Source organism: Ovis aries, chromosome 13 (assembly GCF_016772045.2).
Source record: "Ovis aries strain OAR_USU_Benz2616 breed Rambouillet chromosome 13, ARS-UI_Ramb_v3.0, whole genome shotgun sequence".
NCBI classification, from domain to species: Eukaryota; Metazoa; Chordata; class Mammalia; order Artiodactyla; family Bovidae; genus Ovis; species Ovis aries.
In genome coordinates this window covers 65,659,289-65,682,537 of record NC_056066.1, presented here as the reverse complement: position 1 = coordinate 65,682,537, position 23,249 = coordinate 65,659,289, and the positions used below count along the sequence as shown (strand labels likewise).

Below are 23,249 nucleotides of genomic sequence, written 5' to 3'. Positions count from 1 at the left end.
AGATGAGTATTACTGTTCCTTTCTATTGATGAGGAAACTGAAGCTTGGAAGTGGTAGACCGAATTGCCTGTGGTCACAACAGCTAATTAAGTGACAGAGCCAGAACTTGTACCCAGGCTTAGATCAGAGGAATGCTTTGGAGAACAGTTACGCTGGTAGTAGTGACGATTCTGTCCACATCTCCCGAGTTTATTCTCCAACGTTCGAGGGGCTAACGTAGAAAGGTTACAGCCACACCAAGGCGTACTTGGCCCCTCTTTTCTGGGAGCTTTCACATTTGCAGCTTCCAAACTAAAGTGTCCTTTTACAATCCAGAGTCCTAAATTGTACCCTGAAAGTGTTAAGTCTCTCAGGCATGTCTGACTCTTTGCAACCCTGTGGGCTGTAGCCCACCAGGCTCCTCTGTCCACGGAATTTCCCAGGCAAGAATACTGGGGTGGGTAGACATTTCCTTCTTCAGGGGATCTTCCTAACCCAGGGATCAAACCCGAGTCTCCTACACTGCAAGCAGGTTCTTTACCACTGAGCCACCAGGGAAGCCCCTGAGTCCTTCTAGCATGTTCTTATTCTGCCAAACCCCAGGGCTAACTGTCCAGCTTGAGGGATACTGACAGGGAAGTGGGAAAACCAGGACCCTGGATAAATGGAGCTGGGGCACTGTAATCTGGGGAACTTGAGCAGGGAGGCTCCATTTCCAAATTCCTGATAACTGACCTATGGTAGAAATTAGACGTCCTCCACCTAAGTACATCTAGGTGTACTGGGGAGAAACCAGAAGAAGCCAATTTGGTTCAATGAGAGAAACTTCTAGTGCTTAGCTCAAACCACGTTAGATAGCTGGATGCCAGCAGGCAGTAAACCATCCATCATTAGTTTACATAAGAGAGGGACTGACTTCAGGGTGACCTTAACACCAACAGAGGCTTGAATTCATACCCTGGTTTCACTCCACAGTAGCTGTGTAAGTTTGGGCAGGTAACTTAACAAATCCCATTTCTTTAGCTATGAGAAGGGCATCTCATTTTCTGGTGGATGTTAAGTGTGTACAAGAGTTAATGTTTGGGCTGCTAAGTAATTTCATTATAACAGAAATGCAACGCACAGCTAGCTTAAGCAAAAAGGGGAATTTACTCGCTTACATAATAGGGAATTTCAGAGATGGTGCTGGTTTTAGACATGACTAGAGTCCATAGTATCACCTCTGCTTCTTTCTGTGCTGGCTTCACACTGTCGCCACACTCCTTCCTCATTAGGAGAGCGGGAGGACAAAGCTGCCAGCTCCCTATCTCCTTACAGCACAGCATCCCCAAAGTGGGACTTTTGACCCCAGGGAAGGCTGGTCCAGCTTGGGATCCAGATGCTCCCTGTACACTGTGATGAAAGGATACAGGAATTCCCTGACGGCCCAGTAGTTAAGAACCCGCTTGCCAATGCAGGGGATGTGGGAATGATCCCTGGTCCGAGAAGATTCCACATGCTGGAGGACAATTAAGCCTGTGGGTCACAACTACCAAAGTCTGCACACTGCAACAAGAGAGGCCCCTCCAGCGATAAGTGTCTGCATCACAACTAGAGAGTAGCTACTGCTAGCTGCAACCAGAGAAAGCCCTCGTGCAGCAATGAAGACCCAGCACAACCCCAAATAAATAAGTAATTAAAAAGAGGATACGGAATGCAGTTGGGGCCTAGGGAACAGAAACACAGAGTACAGGACACTTATCAGCAGCTACTAGAGAGGGTGAAAGAGCCGAGGCAGGGTAAGAGCTCGGCCACTGCCCTGCCTCCAGGCAGGCCCAGGGCCACAGGGAATCATCTTTCTGCTTTGAAAAACAAAGACAAAAACAAAAAGACAACTTTATTTGACAAAAGACAAAAACAAGTTATTTACAGTAGTTTTTTGCTCAGATAATTCAACGGGATAACTGTGCTTCTCCTCCAGGCTTCTCTCACAACCAGACCAAGCAAAGCCTGCCCCACCCCCAGCCTCCCCATCGTGTACAAGGGGGGAATGCCAACCAGAATTCAGCAGCACGGCTCCCTCACCCCTTACTGCCCTCTATTGCTCAGTGCACTGTGGGAAGGGAAAGTGCCCCCACCCCCAGCCCAATACACTTCCAGAGTTCCTTGCTATAAGTTTACAACAGTCACGCCAGACCTGGGCTCACAGACACAGAGTGGGGTGGCAGAGGCCGGGCAAGCAGCAGCCTCCACTAACCCTGAAGCTGCCATGTTCATTCTTCCCCAGCGGGGCCTCAGGAGGGTGAGGGTCCCTGATCCCCCTGGAACATGCAAGGAGAGGGCCCAGAGAGGAGAGGAGGCAGAAGAGAGAGCCTAGAAGACTCGCCTGCTAACAGAGAAAGAGCTCCCTCTCTTAAATAACCAATCCCCATTCCTACAGCGATGGGTGGGCCAAGCCACTCAGAAGTTGGGGAGCCTCCCTGAAGTCTTCAGGAAACCATCCCAGAAGGACAGAACACATGCTGCCTTTCTCCTGGCCAGGCCCACCCTAGTCAGCCAACACCCAGGAACTGTGCTCCTGTGCACAACCTGGCAACTTCAGGAAACGACAGGCTGAGTATCCTGACCTGACTTTTGGCCCACTAACAATGTTACTCATAACAAAAATATTTCAGCTAATAACCTAGGATTAGTGTTTCTTAGGATATACTAGAAGATGGGGATATATTGCTGTTGAATGCTATCAGCAATGAAACAGCCAAAAAAAAAAAAAAAAAGGTAAGGAGAAGAAGGAAGGAGAACAAGACTTAACTGATCTTTCTCACTGTGACGTTCAGGGCAGGGGCTTCTGCAGCTCCGATTTAAAGAAAGGTGCAACAAAGAGACACTCACAGAGACCAGGCTTCATAACCGGCTTCTAGCCCCAGCCTCTCCCAAGGCAGGTCCGCAGGCAGCAGGGGGCACCATCCCATGTTTCCTCCGGGAACAGTCTCCGGCCACCATCATGGGAAAAGCTGCCCACTTAAGGGCTTCCTGACCAGTAGATGGCTCACTTCTCTCCAAGCAGGAGCTACAGGGAACTTTTTGACATTACAGCCCCACTACGCCAAGTTCCTAGAAGGAATTCAAAACTCAGGCCATGGGGTGAAGCTTTCAAGGATAAAGAAGGAGAAAAGATTAAAGAGGGAAATAAAAAAACAAACCACCCCACTGCCTCAGTCTAGCTTACCTCCCCCACCCCCACCCCCACCATACAGTACAAACAAAAACAAACCAAAAAAAAAAAAAACAAACCAAAAACACCTCTGTTTTCATCCTCCGTCTCTGCTCTGCACGTAGAAGGTTTGGTCGGATTCTCTGCTGGACCCCCTCTGGTGTGGCTTGATCCCCTTCTGTGCATGACGCAGAAAAGCCGAAGCCCGTAAAAGTGTTTCTGCTATTTTTTTTGTTGGGGGGGGGCGGGGACCAAACCAACAACAAAACAACCATTTGGAAATTTGCAGAGATTTAGATGGTCCCCCAAATGAAAATACTCCTTCCTTGTAAAACAATCCCCAGTTGCAGTGGTGAACTAGTCCCAGCTCATCAGGCAATGCACTCTCATTCCCCACACCGGGTTTAACTACGCCTGTTCATGCAAACCACAGCAAAGAGGGAAAAATAAACATAAATTTTGGCGAAAACCTAAACATCCAACTGGACTCGGTTCTGTTACATCTGATCAGTACCTCTTTTCTTTTGTTCACACTTATGAACCTGGAATGTCCACACTTGGCTTAACAAAAAGAGGCCTTGTCAGGGGCAACTTGGACCCAGTACAGGTCTGAACGAGGCCGGTTTCCCATGCCCAGCCCAGGAAAGCAGGCTGGAACAAAGGCGTCCTGGGGATTCTCTGAAGCAGCAGCAGCAGCAGCAGCAGCAGCACCACGCCTGTCTCCCATGTCTTGGTCTCGTCACCAAGCAGGCCTAGAGAAACGGCAGAGTCAGCAGAGAGGTCCCGTCACAGCGCAGTGACACCAGCTGGTGTCTTCCTGCTGAAGACCTCTGGACAGAGGAGATGATCCTGATGTTTGGCAGTGATCCAAAGAAAACCCTCTGTGGGAAGGGGAACCAGAATGGAAACCCAGGACAGCGGGCTCGAACCTTGAGCACCCCTGCTGACAGATGCCTACTTGGGGTTTTCAGGGACTAAGGCAATGGGAGTGCGCAGCAAGGCAGGTGACGGGTTCTGCTGCTTCTGGAGCTCCATCTCTGCAGCCCTCTGGAGCGCCACCTCCACCAGCAGCTGGAAGCCGCTGAAGTCCTCCTTGTCCTGCTCCGGGGGTGTGGGCGGGGGTGTGTTGAAGAGTCCGCCCGTGGGGCTTCCAGCTTCGGCCCTGGTCAGCAGAGTGAGTGTGCTACCAGGGGTCACCAGGGGCTTGGGGGGCTCCAGCTCCCCTTGTGGGAAGGCGGCTCCTGGCTTATCTCCCTGGCCCGAGTGGAGCGGCATGGAACACATGGACAAGGACAGCACGTTGGTGGGGGCCGGTACAGACACAGCCAGCACGGAGGGGCTGCCGCCTCGGGGGAGGGCCACATCGGAGGCCTTGCCCCCGCGGCGGGAAATGGTGTACTGGTTGGGGTCTTTGCCATCCTTCCGAAGCATGTCTGGGAGGAGCCGCCGCCGGGCGTTGATGAACCAGTTACAGATCTGGAATGAGAATGAGAAACTGGGATCAGATTCCTCAATCAAAACCAGCTACAAAGCCCCCATTCCAGGCCCCAGGAACACAGCACACAATTCAGGTACAACTGCAGCCCTCAGACAGATGTTTGTTGGGGAGAGTTAAAAAAGAAATCATATAAATGAAAATAAAATGCAACCGTGATCCAGCCGATGAAGGGACAGTACGGCAGTGCTGCCGGAGGCAATAATGGGAAGACCCAGCCAAGTCTGCGAGGACTCACGGGAGTGCTCTCTGAGGACAAGACTCGCAAACTGAGATGTGAAGGGTAAGCAGCAGGTCAGGTGGGAGGCCAGAAGAGCATCCAATCGGGAGGGATTACCTCTGCAAAGACTGGGTGGCAGCAAAGTGCCTCTGAGCAGCTCAGCGAGGTCGGCTCAGAAAAGGCTCCATCCTGCCTGGATGGAGCTCAGAGTGGAAACCAGAGGTTACTTACCTCTGATGGTGGGGACTTGATTCTTTATACTAAGGGTCATGGGGAGCCGCAGAAGGGTTTTAAGCAAAGAAGTGACTTGTGATGTAGAGAAGAGTGGCAGCAGAGCGAAAGGTTTTAGTAGTTCAAATTAGGCTGAGAGAGATGACAAAAACATGGCAAATGTCTGATCTATTTGGGAAACTGGTGCCCAGTTGGATATGGATGTATGAGGGAAGGGGGGATAGGACCAAGGGTGATTCATTCACTCCTGAGGTTCTAGAACAGTCTTGTTGTAGGCCAGGGAAAGAGCCACAGAGATACTTTGGGACTCTCAGGTAGCAGAAAAGTTATTGTTTCCAAGCAAAACCAGGGTCAGTGGTTCTAGGTGAATGAGCATTTGACCAACATACGTAAGTCCTTTTCCCTACGTGCTGCTGGAGAAGCTAGCATGAACCTCGACCCCATTCCTGTCGAGCTGATTTAGATCAATCCTCTTGGGCCTGTGCATAAGGCATGACGTTTCTCACTGTGAAGTGGTATGCCGCAAAGCCAGGACATGTCCAGCACCCAGTCCTGTATCTGTCTGGGCTCTTTTTCATGGTCCCCAGCTTCACAGCTCTCCAGTTCAGCCTCGCCACTGGTTGTCACTCACTTTCTAAAATGCAATATCCCAGAACTTCCCTGGTGGTTCAGTGGTTAAGAACCCGCCTTTCAATGCAGGGTACGTGGGTTCAGTCCCTGGTCGGGGAACTAAGATCCCACATGCTGCAGGGCAACTAAGCCCATGTACCATGACTACTGAGCCTGTGCCTCAACTAGAGTCCATGTGCCTAAAACTACAGAGTCCACACACTTTGGAGCCCACCTGCCACAACAAAGATGGCCTCTGTACTGCAACTAAGACCAAATGCACCGAAACTATAAAATTTTTTAAAAAACAAAGTAAAATGCAACACTATTATTCTTGTTCTAGAAAACTGCCATTTGTCTCCTGCCACCTATAGGATCAGGTCCAGACTCCTGGGCCTGGGTATTAAACCCCTCCCCTGTTCGTGGCTTATCTTTCCAGCCCTTGTATAATTCTTAGTGTGAAATTGCTCACCAGCCTTTGTTGAGGCCCTGTGCTTAAGTAAGTAAAAAAAGAAAAAGTCTCCATGCTTTTTAGCACATCACATTCGTTCTTTCTGCAACATCCACTTCTCTACCTGGAGAAGGCCTACTCTTACAAGTCTTGGCTGATCTAAATTAAGCTGGACAGAGGACATGATTTCAAAACACATCTCTTCACCTATAGCTGCTGCAGTGTGTTAGCTGGTCCGTCATATCTGACTCTGCAACCCCATGGACCGTAGCCCGCCAGGCTTCTCTGTCCATGAAGTTCTCCAGGGAAGAATACTGGAGTGGGCAGCCATTCCCTCCTCCAGGGGATCTTCCTGACCCAGGGATCAAACCCGGGTCTCCTGTATTGCATACAGATTCATTACCATCTGAGCCACCAGGGAAGACCACAGCTGCTGTAGGGCCATTTTTTTATACTTGAGTGAATGACACCGTGAGGGCAGATAATTGTTTAGGAAGTGTGAACAGTTCCTGTACACCCAAGAGGAGAAGGCACCTAATTATGGCATGACTGCTGGCATCTACACCACCAGCCTCTCATATCCCCTTTCCTCTCATTTACTCCTAACAGCCTGGAGTAACATGATCAATGCTGTAACAGCTCACCTGGGCATTATTTTAAAAGCTATGGATTAGACTAGCAGTTTCTTAGCTGCACAGCTGGTATAAGCTCATAAATCTGTTTTTCCTTAAATAGGCAAATACAACCCCTTATCATTTTTTCCATGTCCTGCTCCCTCTTGCCCTCCACTGGAGGAGCTACTGCCGGAGTAAAGAGGCCAAATCGCTTTCCTGCTAACACGAAAGTACTGGAAAGAAACAGACTGTGGGAGCCTGCTGGTGATGAAGCACGGCTGTAGCGTGGTCCACACGCACACATCTAGGCACGTTTCTAGGCGTTTTCGTTGAGAAGGGTTCATTAGCAGTAGCCATTTAAGCACTGTGCGGGCGTGCGTGCGTGCATGCTAGATCACTTCAACCATATCCTACTCTTGGCAACCCTATGGGCCTTCAGTTCAGTTCAGTTCAGTCACTCAGTCGTGTCCGACTCTTTGTGACCCCATGAATCGCAGCACGCCAGGCCTCCCTGTCCATCACCATCTCCCGGAATTCACTCAGACTCAAGTCCATCGAGTCCATGATGCCATCCAGCCATCTCATCCTCTGTCGTCCCCTTCTCCTGCCCTCAATCCCTCCCAGCATTAGAGTCTTTTCCAATGAGTCAACTCTTCGCATGAGGTGGCCAAAGTACTGGAGTTTCAGCTTTAGCATCATTCCTTCCAAAGAAATCCCAGGGCTGATCTCCCTCAGAATGGACTGGTTGGATCTCCTTGCAGTCCAAGGGACTCTCAAGAGTCTTCTCCAACACCACAGTTCAAAAGCATCAATTCTTCGGCGCTCAGCCTTCTTCACAGTCCAACTCTCACATCCATACGACTACTGGAAAAACCACAGCCTTGACTAGACGGACCTTTGTTGGCAAAGTAATGTCTGCTTTTGAATATGCTATCTAGGTTGGTCATAACTTTTCTTCCAAGGAGTAAGCGTCTTTTAATTTCATGGCTGCAATCACCATCTGCAGTGATTTTAGAGCCCCCCAAAACAAAGTCTGCCACTGTTTCCACTGTTTCCCCATCTATTTGCCATGAAGTGATGGGACCGGATGCCATGATCTGAGTTTTCTGAATGTTGAGCTTTAAGCCAACCTTTTCACTCTCCTCTTTCACTTTCATCAAGAGGCTCTTTAGTTCCTCTTCACTTTCTGCTATAAGGGTGGTGTCATCTGCATATCTGAGGTTATTGATATTTCTCCTGGCAATCTTGATTCCAGCTTGTGCTTCTTCCAGCCCAGCGTTTCTCATGATGTACTCTGCATATGTTAAATAAGCAGGGTGACAATATACAGCCTTGACTTACTTCTTTCCTGATTTGGAACCAGTCTGTTGTTCCATGTCTAGTTCTAACTGTTGCTTCCTGACCTGCATATAGGTTTCTCAAGAGGGAGGTCAAGTGCTCTGGTATTCCCATCTCTTTCAGAATTTTCCAGTTTATTGTGATCCACACAGTCAAAGGCTTTGGCATAGTCAATAAAGCAGAAATAGATGTTTTTCTGGAACTCTCTGGCCTTTTCGATGATCCAACGGATGTTGGCAATTTGATCTCTGGTTCCTCTGCCTTTTCTAAAACCAGCTTGAACATGTGGAAGTTCATGGTTCACGTATTGCTGAAGCCTGGCTTGGAGAATTTTGAGCATTACTTTACTAGCGTGTGAGATGGTCCATACATCTACACAATTTTCTGCTAACAGTTTTATCAGCCCTATGTGTTTGCCAACTCTTATTCTACTCAAGAACATACATAAAGCTGAGCCTGAAGAAGTTAGGCAGGAGTCCACTTCCAGCCAGGGCTCCTCAAGCCTGGCCCTTTGGATCTGGAGGAACCACCACCCCTACTCTCTGGCATCTTCCTCTCAGGATATCAGAGTCTCAAAGCCCAGCTTATTTTATTCACTGGTACGGTCACGCTAGAACTTCTCACCTTCCTGTTGCCCTCCCTTTCAGGACTTCTTGCTTACCCAGTATTTACGGAGTGCTTACAGTGTGCCAGGCCAGTTCATGGTGCTGGGGATGCTTCTGTGAATTAAATAGATGCACACTCTGTCCCCTGGAGCTTAAAGTCCATCTGGTTGTAGAGACTGGCAGTGAACAAACATCACAATTGCTGCCCAGAAGCGCCAGGAAGCAAGCAGAGAGGAGTAAAAAGGTAGTATATAAAGATAAGAGAGGCTTCTATAGATAAAGGGTATGGGAAGGCTGAAACCTGACGGCTTAGAAAGAGCCAGCCATACAGAAAGCTGAGGGAAGAATGTTTCAGACACAGGGAACAACAAATGTCAAGGCCCTGAGAGGCAGGAAAGGGTTTGGTGTACGGAACAGACAGCAGCAGGCAGGGCCGACCCCACGAGGCCAGAGCACCATGGTCAACCACCAAAGCGGCCGAAACCGTCAGTGGCCTGACCTGGTTTCCACTGTCGGGTCTTCTCAGTTCAGTTCGGTCGCTCAGTCGTGTCTGACTCTTCGTGACTCATGGACTGCAGCACACCCGGCTTCCCTGTATCACCAACTCCCAGAGCTTACTCAAACTCATGTGCATTGAGTAGGTGATTCCATCCAACCATCTCATCCTCTGTCGTCCTCTTCTCCTGCCCTCAATCTTTCCCAGCATCAGGGTCTTTTCAAATGAGTCAGCTTTTCACATCAGGTGGCCAAAGTATTGGAGTTTCAGCTTCTACATCAGTCCTTCCAATGAATATTCAGGACTGATTTCCTTTAGGATGGACTGGTTGGATCTCCTTACAGTTCAAGGGATTCTCAAGTCTCCTCCAACACCATAGTTCAAAAGCATCAATTCTTTGGCGCTCAGCTTTCTTTATAGTCCAACTCTCACATCCATACATGACTACTGGAAAAACCACAGCTTTGACTAGACAGACCTTTGCTGGCAAAGTAACGTCTCTGGCTTTTTAATATGTTGTCTAGGTTGGTCACAGCTTTTCTTCCAAGGAGCGAGCGTCTTAATTTCATGGCTGCAGTCACCATCTGCAGTGATTTTGGAGCCCAAGAAAATGAAGTCTATCACTGTTTCCATTGTTTCCCCATCTATTTGCCATGAAGTGATGGGGCTGGATGCCATGATCTTAGTTTTGAATGTTGAGTTTTAAGTCCACTTTTTCACTCTCCTCTTTCACTTTCATCAAGAGGCTCTTTAGTTCCTCTTCACTTTCTGCCATAAGGGTGGTGTCATCTGCATATCTGAGGTTATTGATATTTCTCCTGGCAATCCTGATCCCAGTATGTGCTTCCTCCAGCCCGGCATTTCTCATGATGTACTCTGCATATAAGTGAAATAAGCAGGGTAACAATATACAGCCTTGACGTACTCCTTCCTCGATTTGGAACCAGTCTGTTGTTCCATGTCCAGTTCTCACTGTTGCTTCTTGACCAGCATACTGATTTCTCAGGAGGCAGGTAAGGTGGTTTGCTATTCCCATCTCTTTGAGAATTTTCCACAGTTTGTTGTGATCTACACAGTCAAAGGATTTGGCATAATCAGTAAGGCAAAAGTAGATGTTTTTCTGGAATTCTCTTGCTTTTTCTATGATCCAGCAGATGTTGGCAATTTGATCTCTGGTTCCTCTGCCTTTTTTAAATTCAGCTTGAACATCTGGAAGTTCACGGTTCACGTATTATTGAAGCCTGGCTTGGAGACTTTTGAGCATTACTTTGCTAGTGTCTGAGATGAGTGCAATTGTGCAGTAGTTTGAACATTCTTTGGCATTGCCCTTCTTTGGGATTGGAATGAAAACTGACCTTTTTCACTCCTGTGGCCAGTGCTGAATTTTCCAAATTTGCTGGCATGTTGAGTACAGCACTCTAACAGCGTCATCTTTTAGGATTTGAAATAGCTCAACTGGAATTCCATCACCTCCACTAGCTTTGTTCATAGTGATGCTTCCTAAGGCCCACCTGACTTTGCATTCCAGGATGTCTGGCTCTAGGTGAGTGATCATACCATCATGGTTATCTGGATCATTAAGGTCTTTTTTGTATAGTTCTTCTGTGTATTCTTGCTACCTCTTCGTAATATCTTTTGCTTCTGTTAGGTCCATACCATTTCTGTCCTTTATTGTACCCATCTTTGCATGACATGTTCCCTTGGTATCTCTAATTTTCTTTAAGAGATCTCTAGTCTTTCTCATTCTATTGTTTTCCTCTGTTTCTTTGCACTGATCATTGAGGAAGGCTTTCTTATTTCTCCTTGCTATTCTTTGGAACTCTACATTCAAATGGGTAATATCTTTCCTTTTCTCCTTTGCCTTTAACTTCTTTTCTCAGCCTTTTGCAAGGCCTCCACAGGCAACCATTTGCCTTTTTGCATTTCTTTTTCTTGGGGATGGCCTTGATCACTGCCTCCTGTACGATGCCATGAACCTCTGTCCATAGTTCTTCAGGCACTCCATCAGATCTTATCCCTTGAATCTATTTGTCACTTCCACTGTATAATCGTTAAGGGATTTGATTTCGGTCCTACCTGAACGGTCTAACAGCTTTCCTTACTTTCTTCAATTTAAGTCTTCTCCTGGTCCCGTCTTTTCTCTCCTCCTAGTTTATCAACAGATAACTTACAGAGCATGTAGCAGCTGCTGTAGGGGGAGGAAAAGATAGGACCCCCCCCCCCACACACACACACCTGCCTTGTGCGGAGATGCTGGGAACTGTGTGGGCTGCAAAGATGTCTAACGTTCCTCTTACAGGTGAATGGACCAAAGGCCCAGGCTCCTCAGGGCTCCTGTACCAGTTTCTACCCCTGTCGCCTTTCTCGGCTCATATCTTGGCAAGGCCTTGAGTACCACTATTCAGTCAAAGGCATAGCCACCTATGACCAGAGCTGGCGCCTGGAGTTGGCACGGCTGCTTGCCCAGCAGCCACACTTGCTCTACAGGTGACCCAAGGACGGCACTGGACTCCAGGTCCTGTCAGGCTGGGAACGCTCCTGGGCAAGGCAGAGCCAAAGCCTCCTCATGGCTTCTCTCCCTCTCCACTCCAGCCTAGAAGGACCTTGCTTCTGCGGTTCTCATTTACTCCGCCTTACCTCTCTGGTCCTCTCAGTACCAGCAAGCACACACACAACAGCCATCAGCTGACAGGGGCCGAGCTGCTCACTCCAGTCTTGGCTGCAGTGGCAGGAGAGCCCTGAGGGGGAAGTAAGACTGAACAGGCTAAGACAACGAAGGAAGTAAGGACTTTGATATGAGGTGCCATGCCAACCATCTCACTCGTGATATGTTTAATCTGCAAGCAAGCCTGGACGGTAGTAAGCAGCATCCCCAAAGTACTAGAGGGACCTGGAACTCAGAGATGAAAGAATCTGCCCCAAGTCATACCGCCTCCGAGTACAGAGCTGGGGTCCAAGTCCAGGTCTTTTGGCTTTAGGGGCTCTCCGTTCTTCTCATTCTCATATGGTATACCTTACTGAATAGAGGAACAAAACGGAGAGCTGAAAGTCATCATCGTAATCCTAAAAGCAGACACTTTTTGAACAAGACAAAACAAACAATAAGGAGGCTGCCAAGTTCTCCGCAGGCGAGGGTGAGCTTGGGGAGGGGGGTGTTCTTATGCTGTTTGTTTCTCAGAATTAGAGGCCAAAATGGGAGGTGCAGCTAGAGGCTAGGTGCCCACATATCTGCTGGTAAAGCCAGGCTCCCCTCTATATGACTGCACTGCTGTTCCGAATATCTCCCATTGAACTAACTCATTTAATCTTCTACCCGGGGGCTCAGTGGTAAAGAAACTGCTAGCAATGTAGAAGACATAGGTTCAATCCCTGGGTTGGGAAGATCTCTTGAAGAAGGAAAAAGCAACCCACTCCAGTATTCTTGCCTGAGAAATCCCACAGACAGAGGAGCCTGGTGGGGCTACAGTCCATGAAGTCACAGGAAATGACTTAGTGACTAAACAAGTTTATGAGACAGCTTCTGTAATGAGCTCCATTTTATTCAGGCTGTTGAAGAAACACAGCCCTGATCAGAGAGATTCAGTAACAAGTGCAAAGGCTGGGATGTGGTCCAAATAGCCTGGTTCCAGGCAACAACCAGGTGAAAAACTGAAGACAGTCAGCCCAAGGCCCTTCCTCCTTGCTCAGGGGCTTCCATCTCTGTCTCCACCTGCCTCCCCATCTACCTGTGCCCCAGGAGAGCACTGCACCTCTTCCCCTTATCCCAGGATGTAGCAGAAATGTGACCAAGGTTGAGAGGAGCAAGGGACCAGTGTGTCTGTTTTGAGTGCAGTCATGTGGAGGGGAGCCTGGCTTTACCAGCAGATGCATGGACACCTAGCCTCTAGCCACACCTCCCATTTCGGCTTCTAATTCTGAGAATTGAACAGCCTAAGAACACCCCCTCCCCAAGCTCACCCTGGCCTGCGGAGAACTTGGCAGCCTCCTTACTGTCTGTTTTGTCTTCTCATCCGATAGAAATGCACAGCTGAGGGAGGCGGGGGAAGGGCCCAAGGCCTGAGTGTACCACCATGCCAGCTGTGATAACGGGCTGTGTGGATTTTCTGCAGCTCCCTCTGGCTGCTCAACCCAAGCTTAGATCAGGGAAAAAAAAAAAAAGCACGTGACCTGCCCCAGCTCAAGGTCCTTGAGGAGTGGGTAGGAGAATGCCAAGGTGAATTCTATGATTGACATGCCAACACACAGGCTGGGTGCCTGAAGACTGTCCCCACCATAAAGCAGGGCCAGAAAGGCTGCTGCCCTGGCAGTAGTTTTTTTTCAATCAGTGTCCCAGATGAAGGACACAAAAGGAATCGCTGTGGCAAATGGGAGCGGGAGGAGCACTAGGGAGCTGATGAAGGCCGTGAGGATCAGAGCAGGTCTTTTGAAGGCACGTGAGTGCTTTTTATTTTTCTGGCTGTGTCACGCACCATGTGGGATCTTAAGTTTCCCAACCAGGGATCAAACCCAGGTCTCCTGCACTGGCAGCACAGAGTCTTAACCACTGGACCTCCCAGGAGGGCTTGAACTTTAGGAAGTCTTTTCAACCGTGAAAAACAGAAGCAGTAAGAGGGGAAAGAATGAGGGAGCAGAAAGACCTTTCCCAAACATCTGATCCCTCCACCTGAGCTGTGACCACTCCTATCTGGGTGCTCCTAAAGGCAGCTGGCTGTGTTAGATCACCTCAAGCGTGATTTTTAAAAACTATATATTCTACTTTATAGATGGTGGATAGGGGAGGGTGGAATCAGGATAGTGTATTTTTAAGCAAGCTTTCCAGAATTTTGCCACCCAAGCTTAAGAAACAATGGTTTAGCCCACTGGTTTAACTTGTCCTAGTGGGCCAAACCCCGTATTTAAGCTAAAAAGCTTTACACAAAAGCTCAGAAAACAAAAAAACCCACACAGATGAAAAGCCTGAAGGTGGGGAGACAGTGGTTACCTGTAGGAAGAAGCAGGGAGCCTGGCTTTGGAGCCTGTTGGAGTAAAGAGAGCATCTTCAAATGGTAAAGGCTCAGTGGTAAAAAGAATTCGCCTGCCAATGCAAGAGATGAAGGAAACACAGGTTTGATCCCTGGGTCAGGAAGATCCCCTGGAGGAGGGCATGGCAACCCACTCCAGTATTCTTGCCTGGGAAATCCCATAGACAGAGGAGGCTGGCAGGCTGCAGTTCATAGGGTCATGCCTATGCATGCCAGGGCAGGGCCAGGCCACCCCCTGGCCACGAAGCAGGTCACTACAGCTTCGGCTCCTCTCTGGCCCAGGACAAGTACCAGAGGGACTGCTGACCCCACCTCCAGCATCCTTTAAGTCTGTCAGGATTCCAGGCAAATTCAGCTTCCTGAGAGAAGCCTTGCCCTACCAGGGCAGTTCAGCTGACACCACACTGGTAATTAACTACACTGAATCCTTAGTCCTTTGAATAAGGCCTTCCCTCCCCCTGGGGGGACGGGGCGGGGAGGTGGGGCGGGCAGTGCCTACTGTGGTGTTTCCAGGACACAGCATCAGGTCCAGCACAGGGCACACCCCCATCAAGACTCCACATGGTGGAGGGAAACGGCCCCCCCCCGCCCCGCCACGCTTACCTTCCCTCCCCAACAGGCAGCCCCTTAGAACAGTTGGAACAGCAATACGGTGGGCTTAGAGGGTGTCACTGGGACCTGTGAAAATCCTTCACAAATGACTTTTTGCTTTTACCTTCTCGAAACTGTCTAGCCTGGGGGCAAGTACCAGCAAACCAGTTAGTTAAATGACTCATTGACTTGCTAATGAGATTGCTCCTGGGCCAGTTAAAGGAGACAATCAAAAGGGAGGTCCCCAGGGAGAGAGTGAACAAGTTTGGCAAAATGTTGATGCTGGCTGGAGCCAGGTGATGGATGCCAGAGATGTATTACAATATTCTCTTACTTTTGTGGTTATTTGCAAATGTTCTTAATAAATAATGGAAATTTAAAAAATTAAATACAGGAAAAAGAGATTCCTCCAGGGACTGGCTTACACCAACTTTTCCAGGTTGAGGAGCCACTGCATTTCCGTACTTCTGGAAGTCCTCACTGTTGACATTTCCAGCAGTTTAATCTTCACTTTGTCACTTCAAGAATTATTTACTGAGCACCTACCAGATACCTGGCATTAAGCTAACACTTAGGACGTATGATAAATAAGACCAGGCTTCTGGAGTTTAGCGTTCTAAAAATCATTCAGAGCTTTCCTGGTGGCTCAGAAGGTAAAGAATCTGCCTGCAATGTGGAGACCTGGGTTCAATTTCTGGGTTGGGAAGATCCCCTGGAGAAGGGAATGGCAACCCACTGCAGTATTCTTGCCTGGAGAATCCCCATGGACAGAGGAGGACAGGACTGAGTGACTAAGCACGGCACCAGTGACTAAGACTCCGAACTCCCAATGCAGGGGGCCTGGGTTCAATCCCTGGTCAGGGAACTAGATCCCGCATGGAGCAACCAAGACCAGTCACAGCCAGATGAACCAATTAATTTTTTTAAAAAGGCCATCAGTCAATTCCAAATGCTGACCAGTCCCAGTGCTGTGGAAGCACAGAGCTCCTCTAGGAGTCAGGAGTCTCCTTGGTCAGGGGTGGGAGCAAAGGGGTCTGGGTATCTATCAGGGTGACAGGAACATGGGAGGCCAGGGATGAGGCCTGCTATGCAGACTGGTACAGCAGCCACCGAAGGGTTTTAAGTAGAGAAGTGACAGGCAGTCCAGGTTGAATCAGGGTAGGAGAGAAGCCATATTCCTGAAATCCTGGCTTCCCTGGTGGCTTCGGTGGTTAAGATTCCACTTGCCAGCGCAGGAGACGCCAGTTCAATTCCCGGGTCAGGAAGAGCCCCTGGAGAAGGAGATGGCAATCCACTCCGGTATCCTGACCTGGGAAATTCCATGGACAGAGGAGCCTGGTGGGCTACAGTCCGTGGGGCGGCAAAGAGACAGACGTGATTGAGCAGATGAACAACAACAGCAAATGTACAGGAACTGGTGAGACCAAACGAGCTGAGAAAGGGCTATAGAGGGAAACTCCTTAGAGAAAGAAGGATCCAGCTTGGAGAAATTCCGTGTTATCCGCCAGGAAATCTGGGGTGCCAGTGAGACCTTCAAGGGGTGTACAGCTGGCACTGCTTGGGATTCACAGTACAGTTTTCATCAAGAACGCCAATCGGGGGACTTTCCTGGTGGCCCAGAGATTGGGAGTCTGCCTTGCAGTGCAGGGGATGCAGGTTCGATCCCTGATCGGGGTAACTAAGATCCCACATGCTGTGAGGCAACGAAGCCCAAGCGCCACAAAGACTGAGTGAGTACTCGTGCTACAACCAAGACCTGATGCAGTCAAACAAATAAACATTAAAAAAAAAAAAAAGAATGCAGCACGGTCCAGACTGCTCCTTAACTCTCAGCCTGACTCTAGTGCAGGGTGGCCACCTCCAAAACCCCTCCCACCAGGGGATGCCGAGATCCAGCCGGCCCTTCTGCAAGCCTCTAGTCTGCAGCAGCTAATCCGTGTCCCAGACCTACACTTCTGTAACGCAGGGATCTGGGAGTGTGGCATCCGAAGGGCCCACGAGTTCTGCACAAGAACGGTTTGGTCCTATGTTTCCATTTTGGTCACAAGTAGCAGCGCCGTGGCCTCTGGCCACCTAGGTTTGCTCAACTCTGGAGCCAGGCAGTGCCTGTGTCTTCCTACTCATCCTTGTGCAGCCAGCAACACAGCATCCACCATTTGATATTAGTGCAGTTGGATGGAACCTCATTCCTTTTACATTTCTTTACCTTGGAAAACTGGTTATTTTACAGTTGTGTATAAGAGCAAAAGCAAGAAGCTTTTTTTCTTTAAAACCCAGTTTTATGTTTGTACATGCTTAAAGAATGTGATAAAAATTATTCAAGTCAACACTGTGAGGTAGGCAAATCCATGAAAAATATTTTCTTAAGAGAAGCCAATACGTTATTCAGGCTTGAGAAAGTATCCCTGATAAGAAGCAATTTCAATAAAGCGTGACAGGTGGTTTAGCAGCACAGGTAGAGGCACACTGGAATACACAGCAGTGGCCTCCACCCTAGGCTGGGAGTTCATGAGAAAATGCTTCGCCAGAGTAAGCCAGGCTCAAGAGAGGCCAAAAAGAAACCAAGGGAGATGGCCTGGAGGCTGCAGTTCAAGGGCCCAAGAGATAGGAGGAACTGGGCTTCGGGCAGAAGACTGGCAGGAGGCTTCCTAGGTAATCCTGGCTCTTAGGCGCCTGTCTTTGGCCTGTGCTGTTCTATATCCTGTGAGTTAAAGTCCACCTCTTCTGGGAGGCCTTCTGAGGCTCCAGGCCTGCTCAGAAGCCCTGCCCTTGTCTCTGCTGCCATCTGTCCCAGCGGTGATCACTTCTCCCAAACATCAGTAACCAGGTCTTCCCCAGCTGTCCCATCTCAGACTAAATACTGCCCAGGGTAGGCCTGTGTCTGGATCCCCTCCGGGGCCCCAGCTCTGCCCAGCATATAGCGCTTGTCGGTACAGAGGGTCTCGGAACTGCTGGGCCAGACCTGTGATCCAGGAAAGGATTAGAGGGAGAGCAGAAGCACCGCCCTTGCCAAACACCTTCCAGTAAGCCTTGAATTCTTCTCGGTCTCGCGCCCTGACCCACCATCACAGTGCTCCCAATGTCTCCCTTTCTCAGATGAGGAAACACAAAGCTCAGAGAGGAGGCAGCGACTTGGCCAAGGTCCAGGCTTCCTCTTGTGGAGAAGATGGGATCTGAGTCAGGGTCTGTAACTCTAGAGCCTTTCTCACAGACAGACTTCGATTAACCACTGCCCAGCGGGTATAAAGTCAGGTGACAGGAATTCAGAGGGCTTGAATACTCACCAAGAGGCTTTGTATAAGAGGGAAAACAGCTGGAAGATGTGGGAGGTTCGGAGCCGGGTAAGGGAAAGAGAGGTAGGGCCATGGGCTGGAGTAACGGGCCAGGAAAGAACAGGCGTGGAAGGGGAGGCGGCGGGCATGGAGGTGGGCCTTTGCTAGGCTGGGGGCCGGCTCTGGGTCGGTGTCTTACCTCAGCATCATGAAAACAACAAACACACCTGCAGGTCAGCAACAGGGACAATCCAAAGTAGCTAACTCCCCTCACTGACCAATAGTGGATATCAGGCTCCTTTGAGCATCTTCACGTTTGTGGTTTACAGAACACTTTCGCAGCCAGTTCTGAATCCCTTCCTCACAACAGTTCAGCCAGGCAGTCTAACCCCACTTTACAAACGGGAAATCAAAGTGTGGTTCACAACTCCTGCATGGCAGAATGGGGTTTTGACCCCAGAACCTCTCCCTTCTGCTCTTTCCTTCGCTGTGATTCCAACTCCTTTTTAACCAATCTGCAGATCACCAGCTGCCCCTGGAAACCAAACTGCCATCAAACCCCCAGTCCCGAAGCCCAGACACTCACTGCCTTTTCACCTTCTCTTGGTCTCCCGCATTAATGATGACACCCAGACATTAACAACAATTCCCTGTCTCTTCAGAACATTCCAGGATCTGAAATCTAACTGTGAAGTCTTCAGGCAGTTGTCTTCCCATGAGGCAGAGAGGCTGGTTATTCTCACCTGACCCAAGAAGAAACTGAGGCCCAGGGTGGGGAGGTGACCAGCCCAAGGCCACACAGCTGAGTCAGTGACAGGCCTGGGATGGGACCAGAACCTGAGTCTCCTGCGACCCCCTGCTTACCTGCAGCACCGACAGGTTGGTCTGTCCAGAAAGGCTCAGCTTCTCCTGCTCTGAGGGGTAGGCGTTGTAGCGGTGCAGGTACAGCCAGTCCCGGAGGATCTTCACTGACTCCTTGGGCAGGTTCCCTCTGCGCTTCCTCTTGCCTGCCAGGGAGAGGAGGCCTTCCTCCTCGCCCAGGTCACTGTCAGACATGGTGTCTAGGGGTAAGGCGAGACCCCAGGCAAGTCTGAAACAGGTGACAAAGGGAATGGGGACAATATTACCATGCGCTGCCTGTGACCCTTTTCTCAGCACACCATTAGAGCCTGGGATGCCAGAAATGGGGTAATCGAAACTCAGTCTCAGGCCACACCAAAGCCTGGGCAAGGTAGAGGAAGAGCCTTAAATGCCTCTGGTTCATCAGGCCAGAGAAAACGATGGGAACAAACGGCAGATCGTTGATAAACAGAACCAGACAGCAATGACAGCTACCACCGAAGCCTGTTTTCTGTGCTCTGCACTGAGCACTTCACATTTGTTATCTCATTCAGTCCTCACACATGCCCTTGCGAGGGAGACATTAACATCATCATCGTTTTATAGAAAAGAAAAACGAAGGCCCAGAGAGATTCAGAAAGTCATCCAAGATACTATGGCTGTTAAACAGTTACCATGGGACCCAGTAATTGCATGCCTAAAGTAGCTGGTTATGAAGATAAGTGAAAACCCATGTCCACACAAAACCTTGTACAACATTATTCATTAATAGTAACATTATTCATAATTGTCAAAGGTGGAAGCAACCCAAGTGTCCTCCAACAGATGTATGGATAAATGAAATGTGGTCTACCTGTAATACAGTAGAATATTATTCGGCTATAAAAAGGAAGTCTTGATACAGGCTACAGTATGCATGAAACTGCAAATATCATGCTAAGTAAAAGAACCCAGTCACAAAAAGCACATACTGTATGATTCCATTTTTACGAAATGTTCAGAATGGGCTGGAAGGGGATAGAAGAGTGATTGCTAAAGGGTACGAAGTTTCTTTTCCAGATAATAAAATCATTGATTTATTTCTTTAAATGTGTAAGCTGGGGACTTCCCTGGTGATACAGTGTGGATAAGAATCCGCTTGCTAATGCAGGGGAAACAAGTGTGATCCCTGGTCAGGGAAGATCCCACATGTCGAAGAGTTAGTAACTAAACTTGTGCACAACTACTAAGCCCATGCTCCCCAACAAGAGAAGGCACCACAATCAGAGGCCCTCGCATCACAACAAAGAGGAGCACCCCCCACCATCCAGGGCAGCTAGAGAAAGCCTGTGTGCAGCAATGAAGACCTAGTGCAACCAAAAAAATAAAAGTGCAAGCTGTATGGTATGTGAATTATACCTCAATAAAGTTGTTATGGGGAAAAAAAAATCTGACCTCCAGGATATGGTATGGAAGCACGGTTTGGACCCTGATAGCTTGCCCTGCCCCCATGCCTTCTTGCTTCCCAGGTCTCCTAAGACCCAGTGTGGAGTCGGGAAACTCTATCAATCTCCATACTCCTATAGCAATCCATGCAACATTTACTGGGTACCTATTGTATACCCTGCAGAAATGATGAATTATCCCTACTGGTTTTCTCTGACATCCTCCTTTGTCATTTAGCCCTTGGTCTGGTCCCAGAAATCAGTGCCTCAAAAATCCAGAAAAATGAGCAAAGGCTGGGCTCTGGTTCCTCCAGCTTGGCTGTGTGACCTGGGGCAAGCAACCTTCCCTCTCTGGGCTTGAGCTTCCTAGTCATCTGTCAATCGAAGGAAGGTGTTTCCCTAGACACTCCCAACTCAGTTGCTCATCACCCCCCCACCCCTCCAAAGTTCTCCTTCGAAAAGACAAGGAGAGATTTACATTTTTAAAACCAAAAGTTCCAGGACAAGCTGATGCCAGAATCTCAAGGCTCCTCCCTCCTCAGCCTTTTAACAGCTCCCTCGCAGTCTGGGCCAGCAGACTCTGGCATCTCCCAGGTTTTGTTTCCTCGACTTGGGCTGGAGCCCAGATATCTGGGCTGGCTAGGCCAGGCTTTCGAGGGAAGGGTCTACTCTCCCAGCCAGGCCACCTGGAGGTGAGACAGGCACTGGTGAGAGATGCCACTCCGCAGAGAGCACCAACAGCAGGCTGCGTTCTGAGGTCAGGTTTCTGAGGTTTACCTGGCCAGGTCAGTCGGGACCTGAGCTCAGGCAAGGATGCAGCCCTGGCAGGCTGGGAGTTTACCCGAGGTGATCTGCACAAATTCCACCCTGGCTGCCAGTCAAATCCCAGTCTGCAGGGTTCCAGTGGGTGGCCTGCGGAGATGACCCTGCACAGACTTCCCCACCGCAGTGTCTGCGCCTCAGCCATGATATACATCGACAAATACAGCAGACACCGTTCACAAACCCCAAGCCGGGAGGTTCGCCACATACACACCCCACACTCCCACTCAGCCTCACACCAGGCAACTCCTAACAGCACTCCGATAACTGGCACCAACCCATCGCTCGGCCCCTGGAACCGCCACGATTTCCACCGACAAATCCAGCAGGCACACAGTTTACAAATCCCACCTTCAGCACGAACAACTGGTACCACGTAACCAGTTCCTGGATATACGCCCACCCAAGAACTCCAAACGACTCACCCATCCACAAACTCTCAGACTGGGAAAACTCCCGACGGCATCACACCAGTGATCAGTTCTTACCCTCACTGGCCTGCTGCAGCACCCTCTGAACACAACAACCGGGACACCACTCCACGACGCCGGACCTGCAAGCACTCCCGCACCGACTTTCTGACAACTCCCTGCAGCTCGGCCGACACTCCCCCGGGCCGAGCCCTCGCGCGGCGTTCCCAACAGTTCACACAAAGCGCGCAGCCTCCCCCGCGGCCCAGACCCGAGTCGGAGCACATGGCTCCCGGGGCGGCGGGGGAATCGGCCTGCGCTCGGGGAACCGGCACCCCTCGCCGCCCACCCCCCACCCCGCCACCCTGCGTCACACTCGGCGCTTCGGCTCCCCGGCGGGTCCGCCACCCCCGTGGGGCGGGGGCTCGGGAAGAAAGAAAACTCACGTGTCTGTCCCGGGGCAGGAAAAAGTTTGGTTCCCACCCCCCTTCCCCCGCCGCTCGGCGCTGGCTGACTCTTCGGGGCGCGGGGCCGGCCGAGCCTGCGCGCTCGGCTTTGTGCTCCGAACTCGGCCCGGAGGGGGAGGGGAGGGGGCTGGGCTCCCACCTCCGCACCGCCCCCCCCCCACCAGCCCTGCGCCCAGACTCCATGTTGGCCGCCCCCTGCCCCGGAGACGGCGCGCTTCCCCCACGCCGAGGGAGGCTCGGCTCCGACTCGGCCTGCCCGAAGGACCCGGCGCGCACAAACTTTCTTCGGGTCGCCGGCCCCACGCGCCCCGCTCCCTTGGCCCGCCCGGGAGTGACAGATGCCTCAGAGACAGACTTTCCTTTGTTCCAAAGGAAAAGGGAACTCGCGCGGGCTCCCCGGCCCCCCCAGCTCCGAGACCTTCGCGCTGCCCCCACCCGCAGCTGTCACTCTCGGGGCGCCCCTCCCCGGCTCGGCCGCGGCGGGGGGCGGGGGGGGGCGACCGGCGGTTAGCAACGTGCACTTTTGAAACCAAACAAACCCGCCCCCCGCGCGCTCAACCCCGGCCCCGGGGCTGGGGCGGCCCTCTCCCGGGGTGGGATCCTCGGGAGCTGGGTCCCCCCCACCACCAAGGGGCCCCGAGCGAACTTCCTCCGGGACGGGGGGTAGGGCGCGAGAGCCGCGCCCCCCCGTACCCCGACCGGCCCCCACCAGCACACCGCAGTCGGGACTCACAAACACACCCGGGCTCACACACCCACAATCGCACGCGCTAGGACGACGCCCCCTCCCCCGCCCGGCCGAGAGAAAGAAACTTTCCAAGTTGTCCGCGCGCCCCCCCGCCCCCATCCGGCCCCCCCCCTCAACTCCGGCGCCCCGCACTGACTTTCCCCCAGCGGCTTTTCCGTCCACGCGGCCTCGGGCTTGGTCCCGAGCGTCCCGGCAGGGGGCGGGGGGCGCCGGGGGAGCGCGCCGCGTACCTGCCGGGCCTGACACTCGGGCCTGACAGCTCGCGGCTGGAAAGCACCTCGCGGCCTGACGTCAGATCCCCTCTCCTCCCCTCGGCGCTCCGCTCGCCCTCCCCCACCCGCCCGGAGGGAGAAAACAAACTTTGTGCGGAGCGCGGTGCGCTACGCCCACCCCCCGCGGGGCGGTCCCGCGGCGGCTGGGGGC

The 23,249-nt window shown here is 51.0% G+C and overlaps 1 protein-coding gene across 5 annotated transcripts; it reads right to left on the bottom strand.

Annotated features, from left to right (window-relative positions):
* Window positions 1–1,834: 1,834 nt before the first annotated feature.
* TGIF2 (TGFB induced factor homeobox 2) lies at window positions 1,835–23,243 on the bottom strand. 5 transcript variants are annotated; one of them, XM_015099860.4, is made up of 3 exons: window positions 22,963–23,243; window positions 18,980–19,205; window positions 1,835–4,648 (listed from the first exon to the last, which is right to left on the bottom strand). In XM_015099860.4, exons 2-3 carry the CDS (start codon window positions 19,169–19,171, stop codon window positions 4,127–4,129), a joined length of 714 nt encoding a protein of 237 aa, XP_014955346.2. In that variant the 5' UTR covers window positions 19,172–19,205; window positions 22,963–23,243; the 3' UTR covers window positions 1,835–4,126. The 5 variants fall into 5 exon arrangements, with proteins under 5 accessions (XP_014955346.2, XP_014955347.2, XP_012044547.2 ...); XM_015099861.4 differs by having other exon boundaries at window positions 23,057–23,243; XM_012189157.5 differs by lacking the exon at window positions 22,963–23,243 and adding an exon at window positions 21,690–22,141.
* Between the last annotated feature and the right edge of the window lie 6 nt (window positions 23,244–23,249).